At 35.8% G+C, this 21,910-nt stretch overlaps 4 protein-coding genes across 12 annotated transcripts in view; 3 read left to right on the top strand and 1 right to left on the bottom strand.

The window, feature by feature from the left end:
- nubp2 (nucleotide binding protein 2 (MinD homolog, E. coli)) overlaps window positions 1-796 on the bottom strand; it is a 4,896-nt gene extending 4,100 nt beyond the window's left edge. Inside the window, exon 1 of the mRNA XM_016472086.1 lies at window positions 744-796. Within this exon, the coding sequence (XP_016327572.1) occupies window positions 744-756 (13 nt within the window). The 5' untranslated portion in view covers window positions 757-796. The remainder of the gene's footprint in view (window positions 1-743) is intronic.
- An 824-nt stretch (window positions 797-1,620) lies between these two features.
- LOC107677255 (SPRY domain-containing SOCS box protein 3-like) lies at window positions 1,621-11,519 on the top strand. The gene is made up of 8 exons (XM_016472085.1): window positions 1,621-1,724; window positions 3,729-3,832; window positions 4,149-4,311; window positions 5,332-5,519; window positions 6,095-6,197; window positions 6,837-6,962; window positions 7,095-7,934; window positions 11,472-11,519. The coding sequence occupies exons 2-7, from the start codon at window positions 3,731-3,733 to the stop codon at window positions 7,916-7,918; spliced, it is 1,506 nt and encodes a 501-aa protein (XP_016327571.1). The 5' UTR covers window positions 1,621-1,724; window positions 3,729-3,730; the 3' UTR covers window positions 7,919-7,934; window positions 11,472-11,519.
- LOC107677107 (major facilitator superfamily domain-containing protein 1-like) lies at window positions 10,988-17,969 on the top strand. The gene is made up of 12 exons (XM_016471904.1): window positions 10,988-10,996; window positions 11,472-11,593; window positions 11,701-11,756; window positions 11,851-11,970; window positions 13,298-13,456; window positions 13,546-13,661; window positions 14,577-14,677; window positions 14,764-14,875; window positions 15,637-15,770; window positions 16,830-16,969; window positions 17,134-17,245; window positions 17,868-17,969. The coding sequence occupies exons 1-11, from the start codon at window positions 10,988-10,990 to the stop codon at window positions 17,169-17,171; spliced, it is 1,107 nt and encodes a 368-aa protein (XP_016327390.1). The 3' UTR covers window positions 17,172-17,245; window positions 17,868-17,969.
- A 1,212-nt stretch (window positions 17,970-19,181) lies between these two features.
- LOC107677232 (myosin-2 heavy chain-like) overlaps window positions 19,182-21,910 on the top strand; it is a 48,166-nt gene continuing 45,437 nt past the window's right edge. For all 9 annotated transcript variants that reach the window (XM_016472052.1, XM_016472054.1, XM_016472053.1 and 6 more), the window contains exon 1: window positions 19,182-19,852. In XM_016472052.1, the coding sequence (XP_016327538.1) occupies window positions 19,733-19,852 (120 nt within the window). In that variant the 5' untranslated portion in view covers window positions 19,182-19,732. The remainder of the gene's footprint in view (window positions 19,853-21,910) is intronic.

Genomic DNA, 21,910 nt, shown 5'->3' with positions numbered 1-21,910 from the left:
CTTCACGTAATGCGTGCACTCTGTAGGTGTTTTGAATGTTTATTTTTTTTGCGTCGTGAGAATATTGAGCAAAATAGCTCACTTGTCATGGTGTTATCTAACTATATAATGTTATGAATAAACTAAACATTGTGAATTTTTACCTCTGAGTTTATGTGTGCGGTCACGCTCCTTTGTTCTGAAGTCTCGAGACAAACAGAGTGAGCCTCAGCGCGAGCTTGTATTCTGTATTCTGCTAACTTACTGCGATTCTCTCTGATGACGCAGTAACTTACCGCGGGTCCGTCCAATGATTGTAAAGTCGTTAGGTCCGTCAGACTTAAGATATTTTAGGGGTAATGAGACCAGAAATAATTAAGACCCATCGAATCCGAATTTAAGACATTTTAAGGCCTTATATTAAGAAAACGTTATTTAAGACATTTTAAGGCCTTATATTAAGAAAACGTTAAGACATTTTAAGGCCTTATAGTAAGAAAACGTTATTTAAGACATTTTAAGGACCCGCCGGACACCCTGTATACAAAACAGTTTTACCATGCTAACGTTACATGTCCAAACATGGTATTATCCTGTTACTGTTTATTATTTTTATTTCAAAATGCCCGTATTATTGCATTTATCTTTCGTTTATTCTGTTGCATTTTATGACAACGTAAATGAACAGTTGTGAAGTAATTCAGTTGTATTCGATAAACATCTGTTAATGAAAAAGTCTTGCTGATCGCTGCGATCACACTCACCGCTGCTGTCCATGTTGGTTTATTTCACTTCCGCAATCCTTCTGCCATTTCTTTCTTATTTCATTTGCAATTAACCCTTTTACTTCTGCGTAACATTTGAGTAACATTGACACTTTAATGTCAATTTGTGTATGTTTCAGAGCCTGTTTATCCGCAATACGTCAAATGACGTTCTGCGTTTTTGATCCCGCCTAAGAGCAAGCTCGTCCAATCAGACACAAGAGTGCGACGCATCTGCCGTTACTATTGGTCATTTAGCCGACTTAGTCACGCCCCTGTTATAATTCTTCAAAAGTAGTATTTAAAGTTTCCTGTCGGGTTTGAAATATTCACACATAATTATTAATTATTATTGTTTTATATTAATCGCTCCATATACTTATAGTTTCCTGATTAAATAATGTCAGGCACAGTTTGAGCATTAGTGAAGAATAATTTATTAGTTTATGTTTTACCACGTCACTGATGCTTGCATGTTGGTTTGTAGGTCAGATAATTTGTCGTTTAAGGTAAAATTGACGGAAAGCCAGCGCGGACTGATCCTTAAAGCGGCCTTTAATGAGGATGATAGACAGACCGACCTGTTCCGTCTGCTAGGAGTCCTACTATGGCGAAGGCTTTACATAATGAATATTAACTACATAACAAGACGTTTGCGCAGTCTGGCTATCCGATTGGCTGAAAATGAGACGAGGTAAGTAGGCGCTACTCAGCCAGCCAATGAAATTACAGCTCATGGATATTAATTAGGCTCAGTGACTAAACGCTCCAGGGCGTCGACCGCTTGACCTAATTAATATTCATGAGCTAGAACTTCTCCGTAGTATGACTGATGAGTGGCCGGTGGTGTGTTGTGTTGTGTGTGTGGTGTGTGAAGATGTAGGTCACCAAACTAACACACCTGCTATATCACTTACAGCAGTTCCTGATGGAAACGCGTGTTTAGAGCAGAGGGAATACACTCTACGAAAACGTAACGAGGTATGTGAGTTTATGTTAATTATGTTATCACAAAGTTGTAAAAGTAGTGATTTCTGAAAGTCCATTTTGTGAAATGACTCTTGGTGCAGTCAGGTGTTTACAGTGGATAGCAGTCTAAAAATGTTGTCAAGTATGTAAACACGTTTTCCTGTTGATATATTAATATAATAATTATATCAATAGGGCCTATAATAATAATAATAGTGATTTATTATAATAACTCTTAACTTAATGGTGTTGGTTGAAGAGATTTTAACCCCCCCCAAATGTGTAAAGTGCTTTGAGTGACAAGAAAAGCTCTACATTAATGTAATGTATTATTAATAATAATAATCATAACAATAACTATTCAACATACAATCATTGTTATAACAGTTGATATGTTATAATCATATTTGATTATTATTGGTTTGGAGTATTAAAGTATTATGATGATATTCAGAATAAGGGTCTATTAGTATATAATATATTAAGAATTGTTATAATTAGTACAATTAGTATTGCTATTATTTTATTCATGTTGGAGGTTTAGGGAATTTGTTTTCAGTGTTTTAAAAAAAAAATAGGATTCATATTTAAATGATGGTGCTGCTTTACTAACTGATATTCACCATGTAATTGTTGATGTGAATAATAGCAGCAACAAGTCGGCATAGTCAACATGAATTTTCAAGCATGGTGTATTTGAACTATGTTATGCTTTTCACTAATTATTGTATTAATGTAATTATTAATTTTGTTTTATGAGCTCATATTAATTGATTATGTGAATTATTAGTACTGAAAAAAAATCACAATGCAGGACTATGTAAGTGTAAATAATATAAAATATAAATTTCAACCTAAAGTCCTAAATTTCAACCGTACGTGTTACGTTACGTACATGATCTCCTATCACATTGCTTTTACGCAATCTTGTTTGTTATGAATACGCTGTTTGCATGAGAAATGTGCTCATGCCAGCGTAATGCAAACTTATTGCACCATAGCATTTCCCAGAAGCACACAAGTAAAGATGGGCCAGTTGGTCAGCTCCGGGGCGGTGCAGGGATCCAGGGCAGGATTCTCATTTTGGATACACATTATCCATCAATTAGCGAACACCTGGCCATGTCACGTACACATTAGGACAGAATCAATCAAAGTCTTTTGAACCAATTATACACTTACGCTGAGGTATAGAAACATCTGAAATGCAATCATAACCTATAACCGTTAAGAAATCAGATTTATATGGAAATGCCATTTTCTGTGTTTATGCATGTGCAGTGAGCTCAGTATTTATAAAGAGCGTTTTCTGCTTTGCCATTCTGTTCTGCTGATGCTTTTTAAAGTTTCTTCACCCTCGTGGGCTGTTTTGAAAACTCCTACAGTGTAAACATCAGAGCGATCTGAGCAGGTCACATGAAGCATGTAAGACTAGAGTCTCGGATTGCCAGCCGTGGCATATGGAGCAATCAGAAGTAGGTACAGTGTCAGCCGAGGCAGTCTGTCAGTGAAAAACAAGTTCATGGCAAAGCCTGACATCTGTGAGTCAGCAGCTACAGGAAGTGATGCTGAGAAAATTACAGATCAGCTGCAGTGCTACTGACAAACCCTTTTCAAAGATAGATAGATAGATAGATAGATAGATGGATGGATGGATGGATGGATGGATGGATGGATAGATAGATAGAAAAACGGATAGATAGATCGATAGATAGATAGATAGATAGATAGATAGACGGACGGACAGATAGATAGATGTATAGACAAACAGACAGCTAGGTAAATATATAGAAAGATAGACAGACGGATGGATGGATAGACAGACAGACAGACAGACAGACAGATAGATAGATAGATAAATAGACAGACAGACAGACAGATAGACAGTCAGATGTATAGACAGACAGCTAGGTAAATATATAGAAAGATAGACAGACAGACGGACGAATGGATGGATAGATAGATAGATAGGATGGATGTAAAAAATAACTGCCTCATTCTGTTCTTGTGTTCCAGGAATGTCTGGGAATAATGTTGTTAGTGAGAATGTCCCGGAGACTGAAGCCACGCCCCTCACGACGACCCTCGGCCCAGAAGAGAAGCAGGCTGTGGGATCACAGGTGAGCATGACTTCTGTCCTCACAAGCTCTGCTTATTTCTGTCGTGTTATTTTGAGCTAACTAGCACTAATTTTACATTACCTGGGCAACCGGCCAATCAGAGTCTCAAATGAACGGTTTACAGTGACACAGCATGTGCTGCGGCTGCTTTAAATCAGCTTCTCACACATGAAGATAATCACACATCTTGATGGGTATAAAACAGACTTTGTTCTTTTTCTTAATGAAAAATATAACTTATTAGTCATTTCTTTTGATTTTAAAATATAGCCTGGACATTTCTGTCATCATTGTCTGGTTTTGTTTGTGTGGTCAGTCGGAGTACGAGCCGGTGACGGTGTGTGTGCCAGCGGAGCTGCCGCCGGTGGTGCCCGTGACGGGCGAGTCGTTCTGCCAGTGTCCAGCTCAAACAGAGCTCAGCTCAGACGCCCAGATCAGCCCCTACACCCTCAGCTGCACCTGCGGAGAGGAAGAGCAGGGTCAGATTCACTAAACACTTTAGTTGGACACTACAGAAAACAGAAAACAGCATACGGAGCTGACTTGAGAAATGTGGTTTGCACTTTGTCGTACATGACCTTTCAAAAGTTTGGGGTCAGTGAGATTTTTATTCAGCAAGGACACATTAAATTGATAAAAAATGATCATTTACAATGTTAAAAAAGATTTCTATTTCAAAACAAAGGCTGTTCTTTTGAAGTTTCTATTCTTCAAAGAATCCTGGAAGAAATGTTTCTTGAGCAGCAAATAATAATATTAGAATGATTTCTGAAGATCATGTGACACTGAAGCCTGGAGTAATGATGCTGAAAATACAGCTTTGATCACAGAAATAAATTATATATTAAAATATAATGCGAAATGGCTATTTTAAATTGTAAAAATATTTTACAATATTACTGTTTTTACTGTATTTTTGATAAAATAAATGCAGCCTTGATGAGCATCAGAGACTGCTTTCAAAAATATTTAAATTAATTAATATTTACTGACCCCACAAACTGTTGGACGGTAGTGTAAATAAAATAAATAGCAAAAAAATATCCATCCATTTATATCACAAAGCACTTATGATCTTTAACTATGACATGCAGTCTTAAGTATAGAATAATCCATTTGGTTTATATCCAAATAACTAAAAGTAGACATTAGAAATACAAACATCTAAGAATATTGGTTTAAAACATTATAAACGGGGTCAGAAATTAACCAAAAATATTTTTTTATTAAGTCAAAAAATGTTCAGAATAAGAATTTATTTCAATTAAATAATTAAGTATACATTTTTGACATAAGAGACAACACACTGCTGATTTTATTTGATTAGAAAAGCATTAACTCACAAAAAATGCACCTGCTATGTGAAAAAATCAACCTACTTATAAACAGTCAGCTACAGTACAGTAAAATAAATAAATAAATAAATAATTGAATAATGCTGTGTTTTTCCACAATGAAGATTTGAAATCATGGCTCTTTGTGTTTGTCACTGTGTTAAGGGTGTGATTGGGTTTGGGACGAGGAGAGCAAATCATCCTCGGTGTCTCTGAACTGCTCTGACCGGAAGGTGAGCTTCCACTCGGAGTACAGCTGTGGAACCGCCGCCATCAGGGGAGCCAAGCCTCTCAGCGACGGACAGCACTTCTGGGAAATCAAGATGACATCTCCCGTCTACGGCACAGATATGGTGAGATACGGCAAAGTCCTTTTAAGACATGTCACTCGGCGGCCATCTTTGAAACGCCTCTCGGGCATGCAAGTGCAGCTCCTATCTCTTTGCATGGGGAAACATCAACTTCTCCAACACTGTGCACTAAGCTTACGATTAAATTTCATATTTGAAATCACCAAAGCAATCTGACAACAACTGTGTCATAAATGTTGTTACTTTTGCTGAAATAGCGTTATAAAAAGCTTATTTTTCAGGCTAGATCAGCCAGTGCGCATGCGCAGTCCTGAGCGCTGACTGTTTCTATAGCAACCGGGACGCTTCTAACGGCAGCTGCAGTGATGCTCTGACTTTACCGGTTAGCGATTGGCTCTTTCATTCAGAAGGCGGGGCTTCCTGCGATTGAGCGGCCATATTGAGCGTTGCATTTTTCCCCATTCAAAACTATACAAGCTTTGGATACGGTGACTGGATGTACAAAGACACTAAACTACAATACTGACCATATATCAAGATAAGATTAACAATGTTAATAAGTATGTTTTATGAAGTCTTGGTAAGAGTGGATGTATTTTGTGTGTTTATGAGTACAGATGGTTGGTGTCGGGACATCAGAAGTGAACCTGGATCAGTTCAAACATAGTTTCTGCAGTCTGTTGGGCACAGATGAGGACAGCTGGGGTCTGTCCTACACAGGTGAGGTCAGAGGTCATGTGACCCCTGCATTCTATTCAGTTAAATCAGTATTATTCATTTAAATACATTAAAAAACCTGCATGTCTGTGTATAAAGAAGATCCATTATATGTCATTTTAGATATATGCTACAATTCAAAAGTTTGAGGTCAGTAAGATTAATACTTTTATTTAGTAAGGACACATTAAATTGATCACAAGTGACGTAAAAGACTTTTATAATGTTATAATAGAGTTATATTCCAAATAAATGCTGTTATTTTTAACTTTGTATTCATCAAAGAATCCTGAAAACTAAAATGTATCATGGCTTCCACAAAAATATGAAGCAGCACAACTGTTTTCAATACTGATAATAATATTAGAATGATTTCTGAAGATCATGTGACACTGAAGACTGGAGTAATGATGCTGAAAATTCAGCTTTGATGACCGGAATAAATCACATTTTACAATATATTCAAATAGAAAGGGGTTATTTGAAATTGTAATAATATTTCACAATATTACTGTATTTTTAATCAAATAAATGAACATAAGAGACTTCCTTCAAAAACATAAAAAAAATTACCAAACTATTTTGTGGTTGTATGTATGTGTTTTTAACTCTCTGTCTTCATCTACATTTATCATGGGTCAGGTCGCTTGCACCATAAGGGGTCAAAGGTGAACTTTTCATCACGGTTCGGTCAAGGGTCCATAATCGGGGTTCATCTGGACAGCTGGCACGGCACCCTGAGCTTCTATAAGAACCGCCGCTGCATCGGTAAGACATGCATGCACGCTTTCCTGTCCTGCATGAATGTATACAATACAATCTTTCTTATTCTTCCTTTTTCATCTCTATCTATCTATCTATCTATCTATCTATCTATCTATCTATCTTCGGTTCTGTCAGGCATAGCAGCTACTCACTTGCAGAATAAGCGTCTGTATCCGATGGTGTGTTCGACTGCGGCCAAGAGCAGCATGAAACTGATCCGTTCACATTCTGCGCCCACAACATTACAGTACCTGTGCTGCATGCAGCTGCGCAAAATGCTGCCCAACTGCGCAGACGCTCTGCACGTGCTGCTGCTGCCGCCGGGTCTGCGTCTGCTGCTGTCTAAGCAGCTGGGATGGGTGCTGACCCTCGGCTGCGCAGACGCCTGCGCACACAACAGGGAAGACAAGGCCACACAAACAGAAGACGGCGACTATGATGAATACATGAGCCCCTTTCCTTCCCACAATCCCTCTGACACCGAACGCGTCTTTATTTCTAGTTCCTTCTCTGATAACCCTGGCTCTTACCGCGGTAAAGATGAGCCTCTTGATTCTGCCTCCATATATCCTACTTCCTGTCCAGATGATGCACAATATCAAGAAACCGTCTCCATAATGGATGTTACCTGTTACCTTGATTCCCCCTCACCTTCTGACCTCTTCTGTGGCTCTGCCTCCAGCCCTGACCACAATTCCCTCCCTGACCCTAAATTCCAGCAGGTATCCGCTTCCTGTCCTTGTTGCGACTCGCCGGTATCTGTTTCCAGTGACGGCTGTAAGGGAAATGATGCCAGTTCTGTGTGTAAACCGGAACACACCGGTTCTTGCATTCTATGCTCCTCCTACACTCCACCAGGCCACGCCTCCTCATGGCCTGACTCCGCCTCTGAGAGTGACTCAGATGACTTCTCTTCAGAGCTCGAGACGTACCAGAGGAAACGCTGCCGCTGGACATGAGACACCACGTTTACATGTAAATCACAGGTCAAAGGTCACATTTAATGGCAGAGTTCATGGTTTACTCACCCTCATGTTCCAAACTCATTTGACTAAGGTTGCTTGATTAGCTGAAATCGTGATATTGCTTAGTGCGATTTAATTAAATATATGTCAGGAAAAGAGAATTTAAGAGAAGCACTTATAAACTAGCTGTTGTCTGCAAAAAAGGAGCTTTAATGGTTCCTTGTGTTTTTCTGCCAAAATAAAGTTTGAAAATTAAGAAATTAATAATTATATTAATTATAAAATAATATTTTTTTCTTAATAATTGCTTTAATTTACACTGAAATATATTTTTTCTTATTTTCTTTATTTATTATTAATAATAAATTATTGTTAACATAATAATAATAATTTATTATTATTATTAATAATAATAATAGTCTTATACAAGTCATAAATATATAATCAGAATTTTTCGCCAAATTGTGCACGCCTACAAACAGTCAGAGGAAACCTAGAGTTTTTTTTAAAATAGCATTTTAAACCACAAATTTCAAATTTGAATTTGAAATTTTTTTTGTGCAGCCCTAGGTATGAGGCTTTCTTTTCTTCTTATAGAATCTTAACATCTCATTTTTGTGTCCTACAGAAAAACATGAGGGTAAGTAAATGACATAATTGTCATTCTTAAACGAGCACATCCTGCAGTTCAACTCAAACCGCTCGTCCTCATCCCTTGCCAAACTATCAAAATTCATTCACTGGACTTGTTGTGAATTATAACCTTTGTGAGATCCAGTGAATCAGTGGCTTTATTTCTTAATCTTTTCCATTAATTCATTATTCAGGGTTCAGGATGGGGTTAAAGGTTTAAATTGCTCATAAACTTGCTCATTTCCAGTGCCAATGTTTCCAGTCAGGTGACCCTTGTTTTGAGAAGTTTTATCTTATATATTAAGGTAGATCAACACATGCCAAACGTCTTTTGCAGCAGTATTATTCAAATATTATAGTCATCAGTTGTTTGAAACCTCAATTCCAGCAGATTAGTTCTGTAAATACTCTCCATATAGGCACTGTACAGTATCTCCAGTATTTGTGTTAATTTGCTCAGACTTCCAGAGAGACGAGCTCATGAAAAACCTCCTGGCACAGGCTGAGTGCTGAAGAGCCTGTTAATAAGTCTATTAATTAATTACAGTATTTTATCATAATTCAATATCAGAGAGCTACAGCTCTGCTATGACACCTAAATACATTTCTGATTTGATAAACACTGTAGATTGTGTATTTTCAGATATGACGGTGTATTTATTCACTTAACTTTTATTGATTAGTTTAAACTCCTTAAACTATTATTAATATTTGATTATGATTTATAATATACTCTATATATGAGTGAGTGATTTTGTACTCTTTTGCATGTTTTCTTACTGATTACATTGTTTTGAGGTAAAAAAATAAACAACAAAAAAGCTAATTTCATAATTGCATGTTTTTTCAAGTATCTAATTTGCTCTTTTTAATTTGTGTTTCACCAATATTAAACTTCTGAGCATAACTCATCCCAACTGTGTTTGTTGAATTGGATTTTATTTTTCTATTTTGTTTTCATTTAAATTTTAGTCCAAGTTTTAGTGTTTTTGTTGTGTTTTGTCATTTTTATTGGTTTCTTTTTTTATATCTGTATAGTTTTTTTATTAAATTTTTCATAGTTGTAAATAAATTAGTACATTTTTAGTTATTTTTAGTATTTCAAATGACATTTTTAGTACTTTAAATGAAAATGAGAAATTGTTGCCTTGGCATCTAGCTGAAATAATAAAAAAAAGTTTATATATATATATATATATTAGTTAATGGTAATAAACCTGTCCCAAAGTAATGGATTCAAATTTCAGCACACATACTGATAAAATGCAATGCAAGTTTGGAAAAAGCATCTGAAAAAGCATAATCTTATTAATGAATCAATGACAATCAATGAAATGCATCTTCTATTTAAAATAATAATAGTCTAGTCTGAATATGAACACCAATTATAAGACAGATATTTAATTTTGATATTTTAATTTTGTAAGTCTTAACTTACTAAGACAATGACATCAGTTTTAAATAAACAATACAAACATTATAAAACGTTTAATTTTCAAGTATTGACGGCAGATCCATTATTAAGTTCATAATGGAGAATGAATGTATCAATTTGAGGCACAAATTTGTAGAAGAAGGTTAGTCTTCTATACTGGCAATAAAGTGCAAAATTCATTCCCACAAATCTGGCCTTAATCCAGCAGGAGATGAGGATTCTGGGAAGCGAGAAGGTGATGTATACGGCCAGCGAGCTCAGGACCAACACGCCTCTCTTTGGCTCCGCCTACCACTGCGAGATCAGCCAATAGTCTGCGTCGCTCCTCCTCAGACGGCAGCTCCTCATAGGCCTGTTGGAGCAGTTAGGAGGAGAGTGAGAGTATATAAAGAGAGGCGTTCAGTGAGAGTCTGAACACACCTCACCTGCAGCAGGAGGGAAGGAGAGGGGTGGGCGCTCGTCACTGTTTTGTCCACTCGCACACCTGCTGACCACGAGCCGTCCATGCAGAACCCCAGATCAGGGTCACCACACAACGCCCTGAGAACAAAACACCCGGAGCTATTGTTGGCAAAGAATAGTGTCTTCTGCATAATGAGCAGTTAATAATACTATACAGCGGTTAGATCCCTAATTAGTTTCTTCTTAAAGGTTCACCCAAAATATATAAATACATTTTTTTTTCATATCATGAGACTTAAATGAGCACTGTCTTGTTTTCAAACGTGATTAAAAATACATAATTAAATTATCTAGTTATCTGTTATCTGGAGAAAAATCCTGGAATGTTTTTCTCAAAAACCTTAATTTCTTTGTGACTGAAGACAGAAAGACATGAACATCTTGGATGACATGGGGGTGAGTAAAAGATCAGGAAATTTTTATTCTGGAAGTGAACTAATCCTTTAATCTTGGTTTACGCATTTTAAAAGTGGTCAGATGTGCCTTGAGATATGTGACGGTAGTACTTATATACAACAGAACATTTATTGAAAATGAGCTGCGTAAACTTCATATTGCCAGAGAGATGGGTACATTTGAACATATGACCTCCCACATTTACATGTCAGTGAAATCTATTGGGTGACCAGACACTTGGCCATCCAGTCACACTGAGTTAAACGTGAGCAGGATAGATAAAATCGATAAAAGATAAAGTCTGTCAAAGCCATGTCATAAATAGTCTAAAGTTTGACAACTGTATGTGCAAAAAGCTTTACTACCATAATTACACTGAATAAAATTATAAACGCAACACTTTTGCTTTTGTGTACATAGAAAAAGTCTTAGATCTTTGAGTTCAGCTCATGAAAAATGGGGGCAAAAAAAAAAAGTGTTGCGTTTATAATTTTTTTCAGTGTATATAATACATTAATGTATGTCGTGACCCTTTAAACAACATAAGACTGGCCAATTTTACAAATGAACCTCTCTGGTTTAGGAACTAGGTCAGTAAGCTTTCTGTGTTTTCTCTTACAGAATTTGACATGTCCAAACGGGACGGTGAGTAACAGCACTGCTACTGGCACAGGAGCGTGTGTGGAAGGTTTGGGAATGACGCCACAGGAGTACAACCTGCTTTACGCCATCTACGCCTGGACGTGAGACTCAGACACGCTCACACAGCAAGAATTCAATTACAGTCTGTCGCCCTCAAAGCTTCACCCTGTCTATCAGCTTTCAAATGAGTCTTGTCTTGTTTTCCCAGGAATGCTGTGGTGGTCATCATGGCGGGATTCCTCATTGATAAGTTGGGAAACCGCTGTAAGTTAGATCTAATGTCAATCTGAAATTTGTCAATATTCATTGTTCTTTGAATATGTTTGTGTGTAAAGTGTTTGGATTTTCTCTCCTGTAGTTGGCGTTTTCCCGTTCTCCTTCCTGACTGTGTTGGGATCCGCTATCTTTGCATTGGGGTCTCATTATAAGGGTTCAACGTACCTGTTGCCCCTCATGCTGACCGGGCGACTTCTGTTTGGCTCTGGAAACTGAGCCCTGACCAGTATGACTGAGATTGAGCAGATTTAACTCTAGAAATGCTAAATTTAGATTCAGATTAGTTTTATTCACCAAGTGTGCACAGGATTTTGTTTTGGTTTTCAGGAGCTCTGGGTCCATACATGCATATGTATATACAAGAGAATAGAAATAAAATGTAAATAGGGATCAAGTATAAAAACAATAAAGTAAATAAATATAAATTTAGCTTGATTAGTTATTATTTATTGTGTTTTATTGTTCCCATACTCTGTCAGCAAGTCGTTAAAGTTTCCAAGCTACAAATTAAAATAAATAAGGGCGGTGAGAGGGACAATATTACTGCAGATTCATATTGCATTTAAAAAATGATTAAAAGTTTAAGGAAAGGCAGTAAAGTCAGTTTGTTTGTTTTTTAAAAATTATATTTCTATTATATTTATATTTAGATTATCTTTATTTGCACAAACACACAAGGAATTTGTGGTTTTCTGGAGCTCTGGGTACATAAAATAATCAAGGATAAAAGGATTAAGAATGAAAATAAAACTAAAAACAATGAAGTAATTAAGAAAATAATTAATACATAAGGTGCAGTGACAGGAATGCAACACTAGAGGTAGGTATTCAGCTCAAGGACAAAAATGTATAAGGCAATCACAATCTCAATAAATTTAACATATTCTACTCAATTCAAAAAGACAATTAAGGCAAAATTAAGATGGCTTTAACAAATATATTAAATTATTAAATGAAAGTATAAAAAAATTGTACATTAACTAATTTCTGCACCAAAATTAATTAGACTTTTACATAAAGTCAAAAGCAGATCACTTTAAATTATTTACTTCCCTGTTTACTTTCTTAATGCATATTTCTGGTTTTATTGTACATTATTCATCTGTACATGCTTTTCCAAAGAAAAACATCTGTATAATCTTTACTGAGAACTGAAGCGGTTCCTCTTCCTCTGAAATGACTTTCCTTTTGCACTGATGTCTCTCGAGGTTACTGGACTGGATAATGATTTAGTCATTGTTTTAACAAGCTCTCATTCTGTCTGGCTCATTGAATATCAGAAATATGTCATATATTACAGAAGTAAAACATTTTAACACCCATTTCCACTGGCTGGCTATTGATCTGCATTATGATAGGAAACTCTACAAAGTCCTGAAAGTATCCAACAGCACACAAAGGCACTTTTTATTTCTCAGATTCTGTACTCACTCAATAAACAAGGGCTTTCATTGGCAAAGACATTACAAACACACCTGTGAAAAGCATTAAGATACATTGAATCTCATGTGTCTCTCTTCATTTCTCAGTTGTCCAAAACCGTATCACGGCGTTCTGGTTCTGCGGGAAGGAGCTGGCTCTGGCGTTTGGACTGACCCTGGCTTTCTCCCGCTTGGGCTCGGTTCTGAACTTCTTCCTGACGCAGAGGTTTGAGTCTCAGTACGGTATGCAGTGGACACTGTGGGGAGGTGAGAAACACAGCATGCACACGATTAGGCCCTTGATCTGTTGTTTTGGGAATGTTTCCGAGCCTTATGCATCTATTTTATGTGCGAAGGCACGTTCCTGTGTGTTCTTGGCTTCCTGTCGGCTGTAACAGTCAGCGTTCTGGATAAGATGGGCATGAAGCAGCTGGGATTGGATGGAGTGATTCAGGAGGAGTCACGTAAACTGGTGAGACACTGATAAAGATGCCACAAGTTGATATATGTTGAGAATACTATACTCCTATACTAGTCTCGCTATTGCTGCAGTATAATATAATAATGATAATAGTAATAATCTTTATTAATAAAAAGTGCTTTACACTGAAACAAGCACAGAGTACTTCACATAAAATAGATGAAATACCATAATTAATATAACATAATGACCCATTTTATAATAACAATAGATAATTGATTACAATATAAAATTAAAATACAAATAATGCATAATGCAGGAAAAAAATAATGACCTTAATAATAAAAAAGAAACAAAAAAGTATAATACACAAAATGCATAAACCCCATATATGTATGTATATATATATATATGTATGTATAAAATAAAGTAAATGCAAATATATATATATATATGTGTGTGTAATGTAATATGTATGTATGTGTATATATATATATATATATATATATATATGCATATTAAATTCAATTCAACAAATTTGTTAGACCACCTGTCATAAAGAAAAAACTAAAATATTTTAGGAATCTCAAAAACTTGCTTAACTTTTATTGTCATTTATTAGGCAAATAACAAACTGAAACAACTAAATAGTCTTTATTCACACATAATAAACAAAAAATTTAATATTTTGCATGGCCTTGATAACAGCTTGCATTCTTGCTGGCATTGTTTTTGTCTACTTTTCCACACTCTCTGTTGTTATTGACTGTAATTGGGCATCTGAATAAAACAATGAATAAAGTGCTTTACTATTTTTTTCTGCCTTTGTTGTAAAACAGTAAATTTGAAAATTCATGGATGACAACAATTTTATTTTAGCAATAGAAACACTACTGTGACTGAAGAGCTTAGATTGGTTTGGACCATTTGATGTTGTGATACAGCTGCTATATTTTGTGTGTGTAGAGAGTTCAGGATGTGAAGCGTCTGTCTCTCAGATACTGGCTGCTGGTTCTTACCATCATGTTGTTTTATAATGGCATCTTCCCCTTCATCGCTGATGCCAGGTACAGTCATGAGCCATATAGATGTGTCTAGAATAAAATAGATCTGTACACGTTGTTCATGTGTTGCTGTGTGTGTGTGTTTTCAGTAAGTTTATCCAGGATAAATACAGTGGATACAGCCAGAAGGAGGCGGCGTACATCGCAGGCACTGTGTATGACAGTTCACTGGTGCTGTCTGCTGTTGTCGGCATCCTCATTGTAAGTCAATGCTGATTACTATCAGATGAACAAGCACTACTGCGTGTTACAAAACACACTAAACTCACAAAATAAAGTTAGAATCACTCCACAGATATTTAAATGAGATATTTACACATATGATTGCACATTTTGTCTTAAAAGAAATTAATACTTTTATTCGGCATGGATGCATTAAATTGATCAAAAGTGACAGTAAAACATTTATAATGTTACAGAAGATTTCTATTTCAAATAAATGCTGTTCTTGTCAGTTTTCTATTCATCATACAATCCTGAAAAAAAAAAACTATCACCATTTCCATAAATACAAATGAAGCAGCACAACTGTTTTCAACATTGCTAATAATCAGAAATGTTTCTTGAGCAGCAAATCAGCATATTAGAATGATTTCTGAAGATCATGTGACACTGAAGACTGGAGCAATGATGCTGAAAATACAGCTGCGCATCACAGGAATAAATTACATTTTACAATATATTCACAAAGAAAACAGTTATTTGAAATTATAATAATATTTCACAATATTACTGTTTTTACTGTATTTTTGATCAAATAAATGCAGCCTTGGTGAGCAGAAGAGACTTATTTCAAAAACAGTAAAAAAATCTTACAACCCCAAACATGTATGGAGAAAAAATTCAATGTATCATTAAATTTATATATGTATATATGGCATGATATCATCACTATATGATGCCACTAAAGTGCTTTGTGGTAAGTCAGTTTAATGTTAATTGTGTTTGTGTCTGTGCTGCAGGACTATGTGGGGCTGCGCGGTGTGTTTGCGGGGCTCTGTGCCGTATTGACGCTGTGTTTGGTCTGCTGGCCTTCACATTCGTCCCTCCTCTCATATCAACCATCTGGCTCGGCATCACTTACTCATTTGCTGCTGTGAGTATCAGTTATGAACACACACACATACAGCAGATACTACAGACGCCAGTTATACGATGTTACTGAAGTAAAGTAAAGTACATGCACAATTGTGTGGTTTGCAAACATTGTGAGAGAGCGTGTGATTGGTTGAAGTTTTCAGCATTCGTCACTGTACACGATACTGATTTTAAAATATGAGAAATTTGAGGTTTGTTTGCAGGATAAGATTAATAGGGCCATATTTTGCATATGTTTTCCTCTAGCTAAGTAAACAATAAAAAAACAAGGAATTATATTTCAAATTCACATTTTAAATAAAAATATGAATATTAAAAATGTAGGGTTTAAAAATAAACGAAGTCTTCTAAAGTGTTGTACATTATGCACATTTTAATAATGATATCCATAAACCCAGAAAATGTGTGTATTTGGAATATTTTAATATGGCAATATTATATCAATATGTGTTATTAGATTTGCTCTTTTAACATGTATCATTTTTTGAAACTTAAAAATGTTATAGCCTTGATAGTAAAACTAAGAACTAAAATAACTGTAAAAAACATCCTTAAATGGATTGAACAACCTAAGAAATTATTATTATATTATCATATTATATACCCCATTCTCCTCTTACTTAAAACATACTATACTATAATATAATATAATATTTAATCACTATATATATATATTCTATTATTATTATATAATATGTAATATATTTTAATAAAAATGTATATAAAAAATAACACAAATATTCCAATTTCATTATTTTGCAAATAAATCGAAACAAAATTTATAACCAAGAGCTATAATAAACACTGAATATTAAAGTTAAACGTGTGTGATTCTTTCTGTTAGACTGACATTTTTTGTATTTCTATTCCGTTTGTGTGTTGCTTGTCATTTTACTTAGAAAATATTGTGCCAGTATTCTGAATTCAAAAGTTTTACAAATAAAGCGAAATAAAAGAACAGACCTGTGCTAAACATTGCATGATAATGTACTTATTTAATTCCTGCTGTTGAGCTGACGAGTTTTTCATTGGTTTTCTATTATTTTGTGTGTTGTAGGCGAGCATGTGGCCCTCCGTCCCTCTGGCGGTTCCTCAAGCCACACTGGGCACAGCGATGGGACTGGCCACATCCATACAGATGGTCGGCATCGGCATCTCTAACCTGGTGGTGGGACAGATACTGGGAACCAAGTCCAGGTGACATTAATGGCCAGCATTCATGTTTAATGCACACTGAAATGTAATACATGTTCATGCATTATACTCACAAAAACTTTTTTTTGAAAGCATCATGATATTCTTCGTATTATCTTGGAATACCATGTATATGAGTTAGTGAGTTTTATATGTCTGTTGCTCAGTGATGTTAAGATCCCGCTGTGGACATGGCAATATATGATGATCTTCATGCTGGCCAATACAATCATCTGCATAATCACCTCTACCATACTCAACATTGTTGACTACAGACAGGTAACACACACATACACATCCACCCACTATCGCCACATCTCTCTGAATCCCTAACCTCACGTAACCATAGCAACAGTATGATGTAGGAGAACTGAAGAGTTTGAGCGAGGAGGAGTCAAACGAGTTCTCACTGTTACAGAATGTCCTTGATCGGTGTATTTATTCTCAGAGCCAGAAAAGCTGGATTTGCCTCTTATTATTGTCTACATCATAAGTTCGAGTGATAGAGAAACTGCTATCAGTGGATTCGAACTTATGCATGACTCGAGCGACACATGAGTTTTGAGTACTTTGGAATAGCAGAGGTTATTTTTGGCTTTGAAAACACATCAGTCCATTTCAATAGAGGTGGATTGGATTGTTCTGCTGTGACAGTATCGCTCATGACCTAATGCAGTGCAAATGAACTGAAAATGAACCCTGTTTACTTTTGTAATACTGTATTTATTCCTGATCTTATCATGCACAGTTCATCAGTGCATGTGATACCACAGGAAAACGGTCCGTTATCTTAATCAGTAGATCAAATTAAGTAGAATATCCTATGCAAAATGAATGTTATGAATAGTTTTATGATGACCTTGAGATATTGTTTAAATGTAATGTACGTGTGTGTTTATAGGGAAGCATTCTGAATAAGACGACTAAGAGATCACAGAGAACCGCTGATGAATGAAGAGGACAACGAGGAGATAAACGACGCTCCCTCCATCAACAGGACATAGAGGAATCGCTCACATTCTGTCTCGTGTCGTTGGACGTTACTAAAGGGAAACACGTGTGCTCTCAGAAACGTGTCGTATTATATTCAGTATTAACGCTATCATAAAGAGTTTCTCTTGCCAGATTTTCTCAGGCCAGTCTTCTTGACTACCAAGTTTAATGTAATACTTTCAAAAATGTGAAAGATCAGTAATCATTTTTTATGGATTGTGGAAGCTGGGATGGAAATGTTGACACTCATCTGTTAATAACATCAAACAAACATAGTTTACTGTTTCACATATGAACAATGTTATTGACTTGCTAATTTGAGGAAATCAAAGGGTTGTCTTTAAATTTACTATGTTGTTTTAAAAACAGATTTATGAATCATGAAATGTTAATATTGCCTTTGAACTTGTATTAATAGCTGCTTACAAAATGATTATGCATTTTGCAAATTTTAAGCTTTATTTTAAATTAAAAAAATAAAGTTTTGTGCCACCGAGAGATTATGAACACTGTTCCCTTTTGTAATTTCATTGTACATTTACTATATACACATACGCAAAAAAGAAAAATAATATATAGTGTAATGAAATTGTAAATAAATATTTGATTAAAATATATTTTAAGATATTTACATTTAAAATATATAAATAAAGATAAACAATAATATAATTAAATACTTAAATATCTAAAACAATTATATTTTTATTATATATATTATATATAATATTAAAAAGTTAGTATTAAAATATATTTTTAAGTATTAATTCATAAATAGCATGTAAAATATTGTAATTAATATATATATATATATATATATATATATATATAAACTCAGGCTCTCATAACGCATTAAAGCCAAACGGGGGCACTGGAGAGCCGCTCAGGTAGGATTGATCACTATCTGGGGCGTTACAAGGGTAGTTATCAAAGATCTTAACGCATGAATTATTTATTGTTGCACTTTTTAATTTTATAACCAGACGAAAAACACAGTTTAAATCCATATAAAATCCTGACTGTAAGTTTAAATAACTTCAGTTTACCCCGTGCACAGTCCACCTACCTTGATTCTTGTTATTCTCCATAAAATTAGTGCGATTGAACAATCTGATTGGACACTGACGTTCCTTGACTATAACACGTAGGCGTGTCCCTTCCCGTGATTGGCTTACGGTGTCTGTCAGTTAAGTTGTGCCCCGCCCTCTTCATTCCTGCCTGCGTGTTGAGTGTGTAGTGTGTGTGGAGAGCGCAGCCGGACGCGTGTGATCAGCTGTGACCGTGGGAACCCGACCGCCCAGATCTGCGAAAATCCGTTTTTGGAGCGGAATCTCTCTAGAGAATCCACACTGAGACGCATAATGGAGTTTCGGGATAGTTGTCTTCACGTATCGCTGAAAGGTTCGTCAGCAGCGGTGAGCTAGTGGAAAGTAAACACCTCCTCTCCATCACTGAGTGCTTCTACAAGTTTGCCACATTATTTTGGAGCTCGAACTGTAACGCGTCGGAGCGCGGAAGGTCCCGGATTGAATCCCCCCCCAGAAATCAACCTAAGAGAGCTCGGCTGAATTAAAACTTTTTAATAAAAAAAAAAAATTATTATTATTATTACTATCCCCTTTGTGTGGGTCCTGCCAGATGATTATTGTGCGTAAATAAATCATCGTAGTGAGTTTGTGATGAGGCGGACTGCAGCGCGCGGGGGAGGACCCTCCGCTGGAATTATTGCGCAGTTTTTAAAATAACGGTCAAACGGGAACACTCAAGGCACAGAGTATGTCTGCAAAAGATAACGCCTGCCGAAAATTCCAGGCCAATATTTTCAACAAGAATAAATGCCAGAACTGCTTCAAAGCTCGAGACGCGCACCTGCTGAGTGATGAAGACTTCACACAGGTAATATTAATATTAATGTATCTGCGAAATGACCGAATAATTGTTTACGCTCGACTGGACTGATAACTTACAGTGTCAAATAACTAATGACCTGCTAACTGCTTCAAAACTACACTAACAATAAAGTACCATGATATAGTATGGTTTTTAAACATGGTAAAAAAGGGGTGACAGTTACCTTACCACAATACAGTGTTTTTTGGACGTGTACTATGGTAATGCCATGGTATTGTTGGAGGTAAATTGATTGGAGTATCATGTATAAACTGTAGTATATTGTGTATATTAGAGATATAATATAATATAATGAAATAAATAAATATTTAAATTATTTCTCCAAACCTACTGAAAGATTCCTATCAATCCATATTAAAGGCACTGGATAACCACCAAACTGCTTCAAAACTACACTAACAATAAAGTACTATGGTAATACTATGGTTTTTAGACATTGTACCATGGTCCAAGGTTAGCTGCCCATTAGAGGATGGCAGTTACACAATATAACTTTACCATAATACCATATTTTGGACGTGTACTATGGTAATGCTATGGTTTTGTTGGAGGTAAATAGAGTATCATGTAAAAACCATGGTATATTATCAAGGTATATAAGGTGAATTTGATTATATTTAACCACTTTTTGACATAAGGATGACCCGATTTACCTGAATTCCGCCTTTCAACCTTTATTTGTAAAATTAGACTATAACTAATAACATGTTTTTTCCCGCAGCATGTGTTTGGGAATAATGGTTAAATATTAGGGTTGCTTGAAAGTTTGTAGGTTCAAACCCTTGAGAGGTTAATCCATTCTAATTACCATTACGGCTTTGATCGAGGCACTTAACCCTGGAGGACTGACCCGTTTCTGTGAACTGTTGCTTTGGGTAAAGGAGTCAGCCAGATGACTAATTAGCGATTAGTAGTAATTAATGATGCTGTTTACCAGATGCACATTGTAGCTCAGTGACGTGCTTCAAGCTGCTGTGTTTGTGGTTTAGAAAGTTTAGAAGTTTTAAACTGCTGGTCTAGTTTTGCCTGGCTAAAAATCTGGGCTGGTAATTAAAAGGTTGTGGGTTCGAACCCATCGCCATTGTGACCTTGATCAAGTCCAAGAGGACTGATCCTGTTTGGCTAGAAGTATCTGCTAATTTACTAATTAGTGGCGTAGTCTAAGTGTTATTTCACCAGCTGCAGACCCAAGATACTAGGGCTGGGTTTTGACACAAATTTCACGATTCAATTCGATTCTCATTCACAAGCTTGCGATTCGATTAGATTCAATATCTATTATTTAGGATATATATCAGGTACAGTACATGCCTGAAAAAATCTCAACTAATGCTGCAAAATATACATGAGAGTCAGTTGGTACAACATTGCTATAATATTGAAGGTTAAAATTCATGAATAATAAAGTTACAGTTACATAGAAATATTTCTACTTCAATTCGTTTTTTTTAAATATAAACATTTAAATGGTGGCTGTCATAAAAACTTGATGGATTTATCCAAACATAAATGAAACATTGAAGAACAGTAAAAATTATAATGAATATGTTATATGGTGCATATATTTAGCAAAATGCCCCTCTCTACAGTTTATTTTTCTATCTGACTAATGAGTTTATGGTCACCGAATATGTTTTTTTCTGAGGTAAAACTTGCCTTCGGATGTTTAGTCATGTTTATTTTGTGCTGAAACTGGTATTAATGTGAAGGAGACGATCAGTTCACATGCGCCTCGCGCTGCCGCTTTTATTTAACCGAGGTGCGCCGCGCTACAGCGATCACTCCACAAAACAGCGCCAAAATGGTATTTATTGTTTAAATACTGCAATACAATGGACAGAATTTGAAATCGGAGACTTTGTTTCATATTAAAAGTACCAAAGCACAATGCTTATTGCGATTTATTGGTTGGGAGGTACCCTTCAACGTTCCATCGTTTAACTGAAAGCAGGCTAGAATAATCGATTCTTGGGATTTAGGAATCGATATCGTTCCGTAAAAATGAGAATCGATTAATATCGAGATATCGATATTTTTTACCCA

This window comes from Sinocyclocheilus anshuiensis, unplaced genomic scaffold (genome assembly GCF_001515605.1).
Source record: "Sinocyclocheilus anshuiensis isolate Anshui unplaced genomic scaffold, SAMN03320099.WGS_v1.1 scaffold392, whole genome shotgun sequence".
NCBI lineage: Eukaryota > Metazoa > Chordata > Actinopteri > Cypriniformes > Cyprinidae > Sinocyclocheilus > Sinocyclocheilus anshuiensis.
This window is presented reverse-complemented; position numbering and strand designations above follow the sequence as displayed.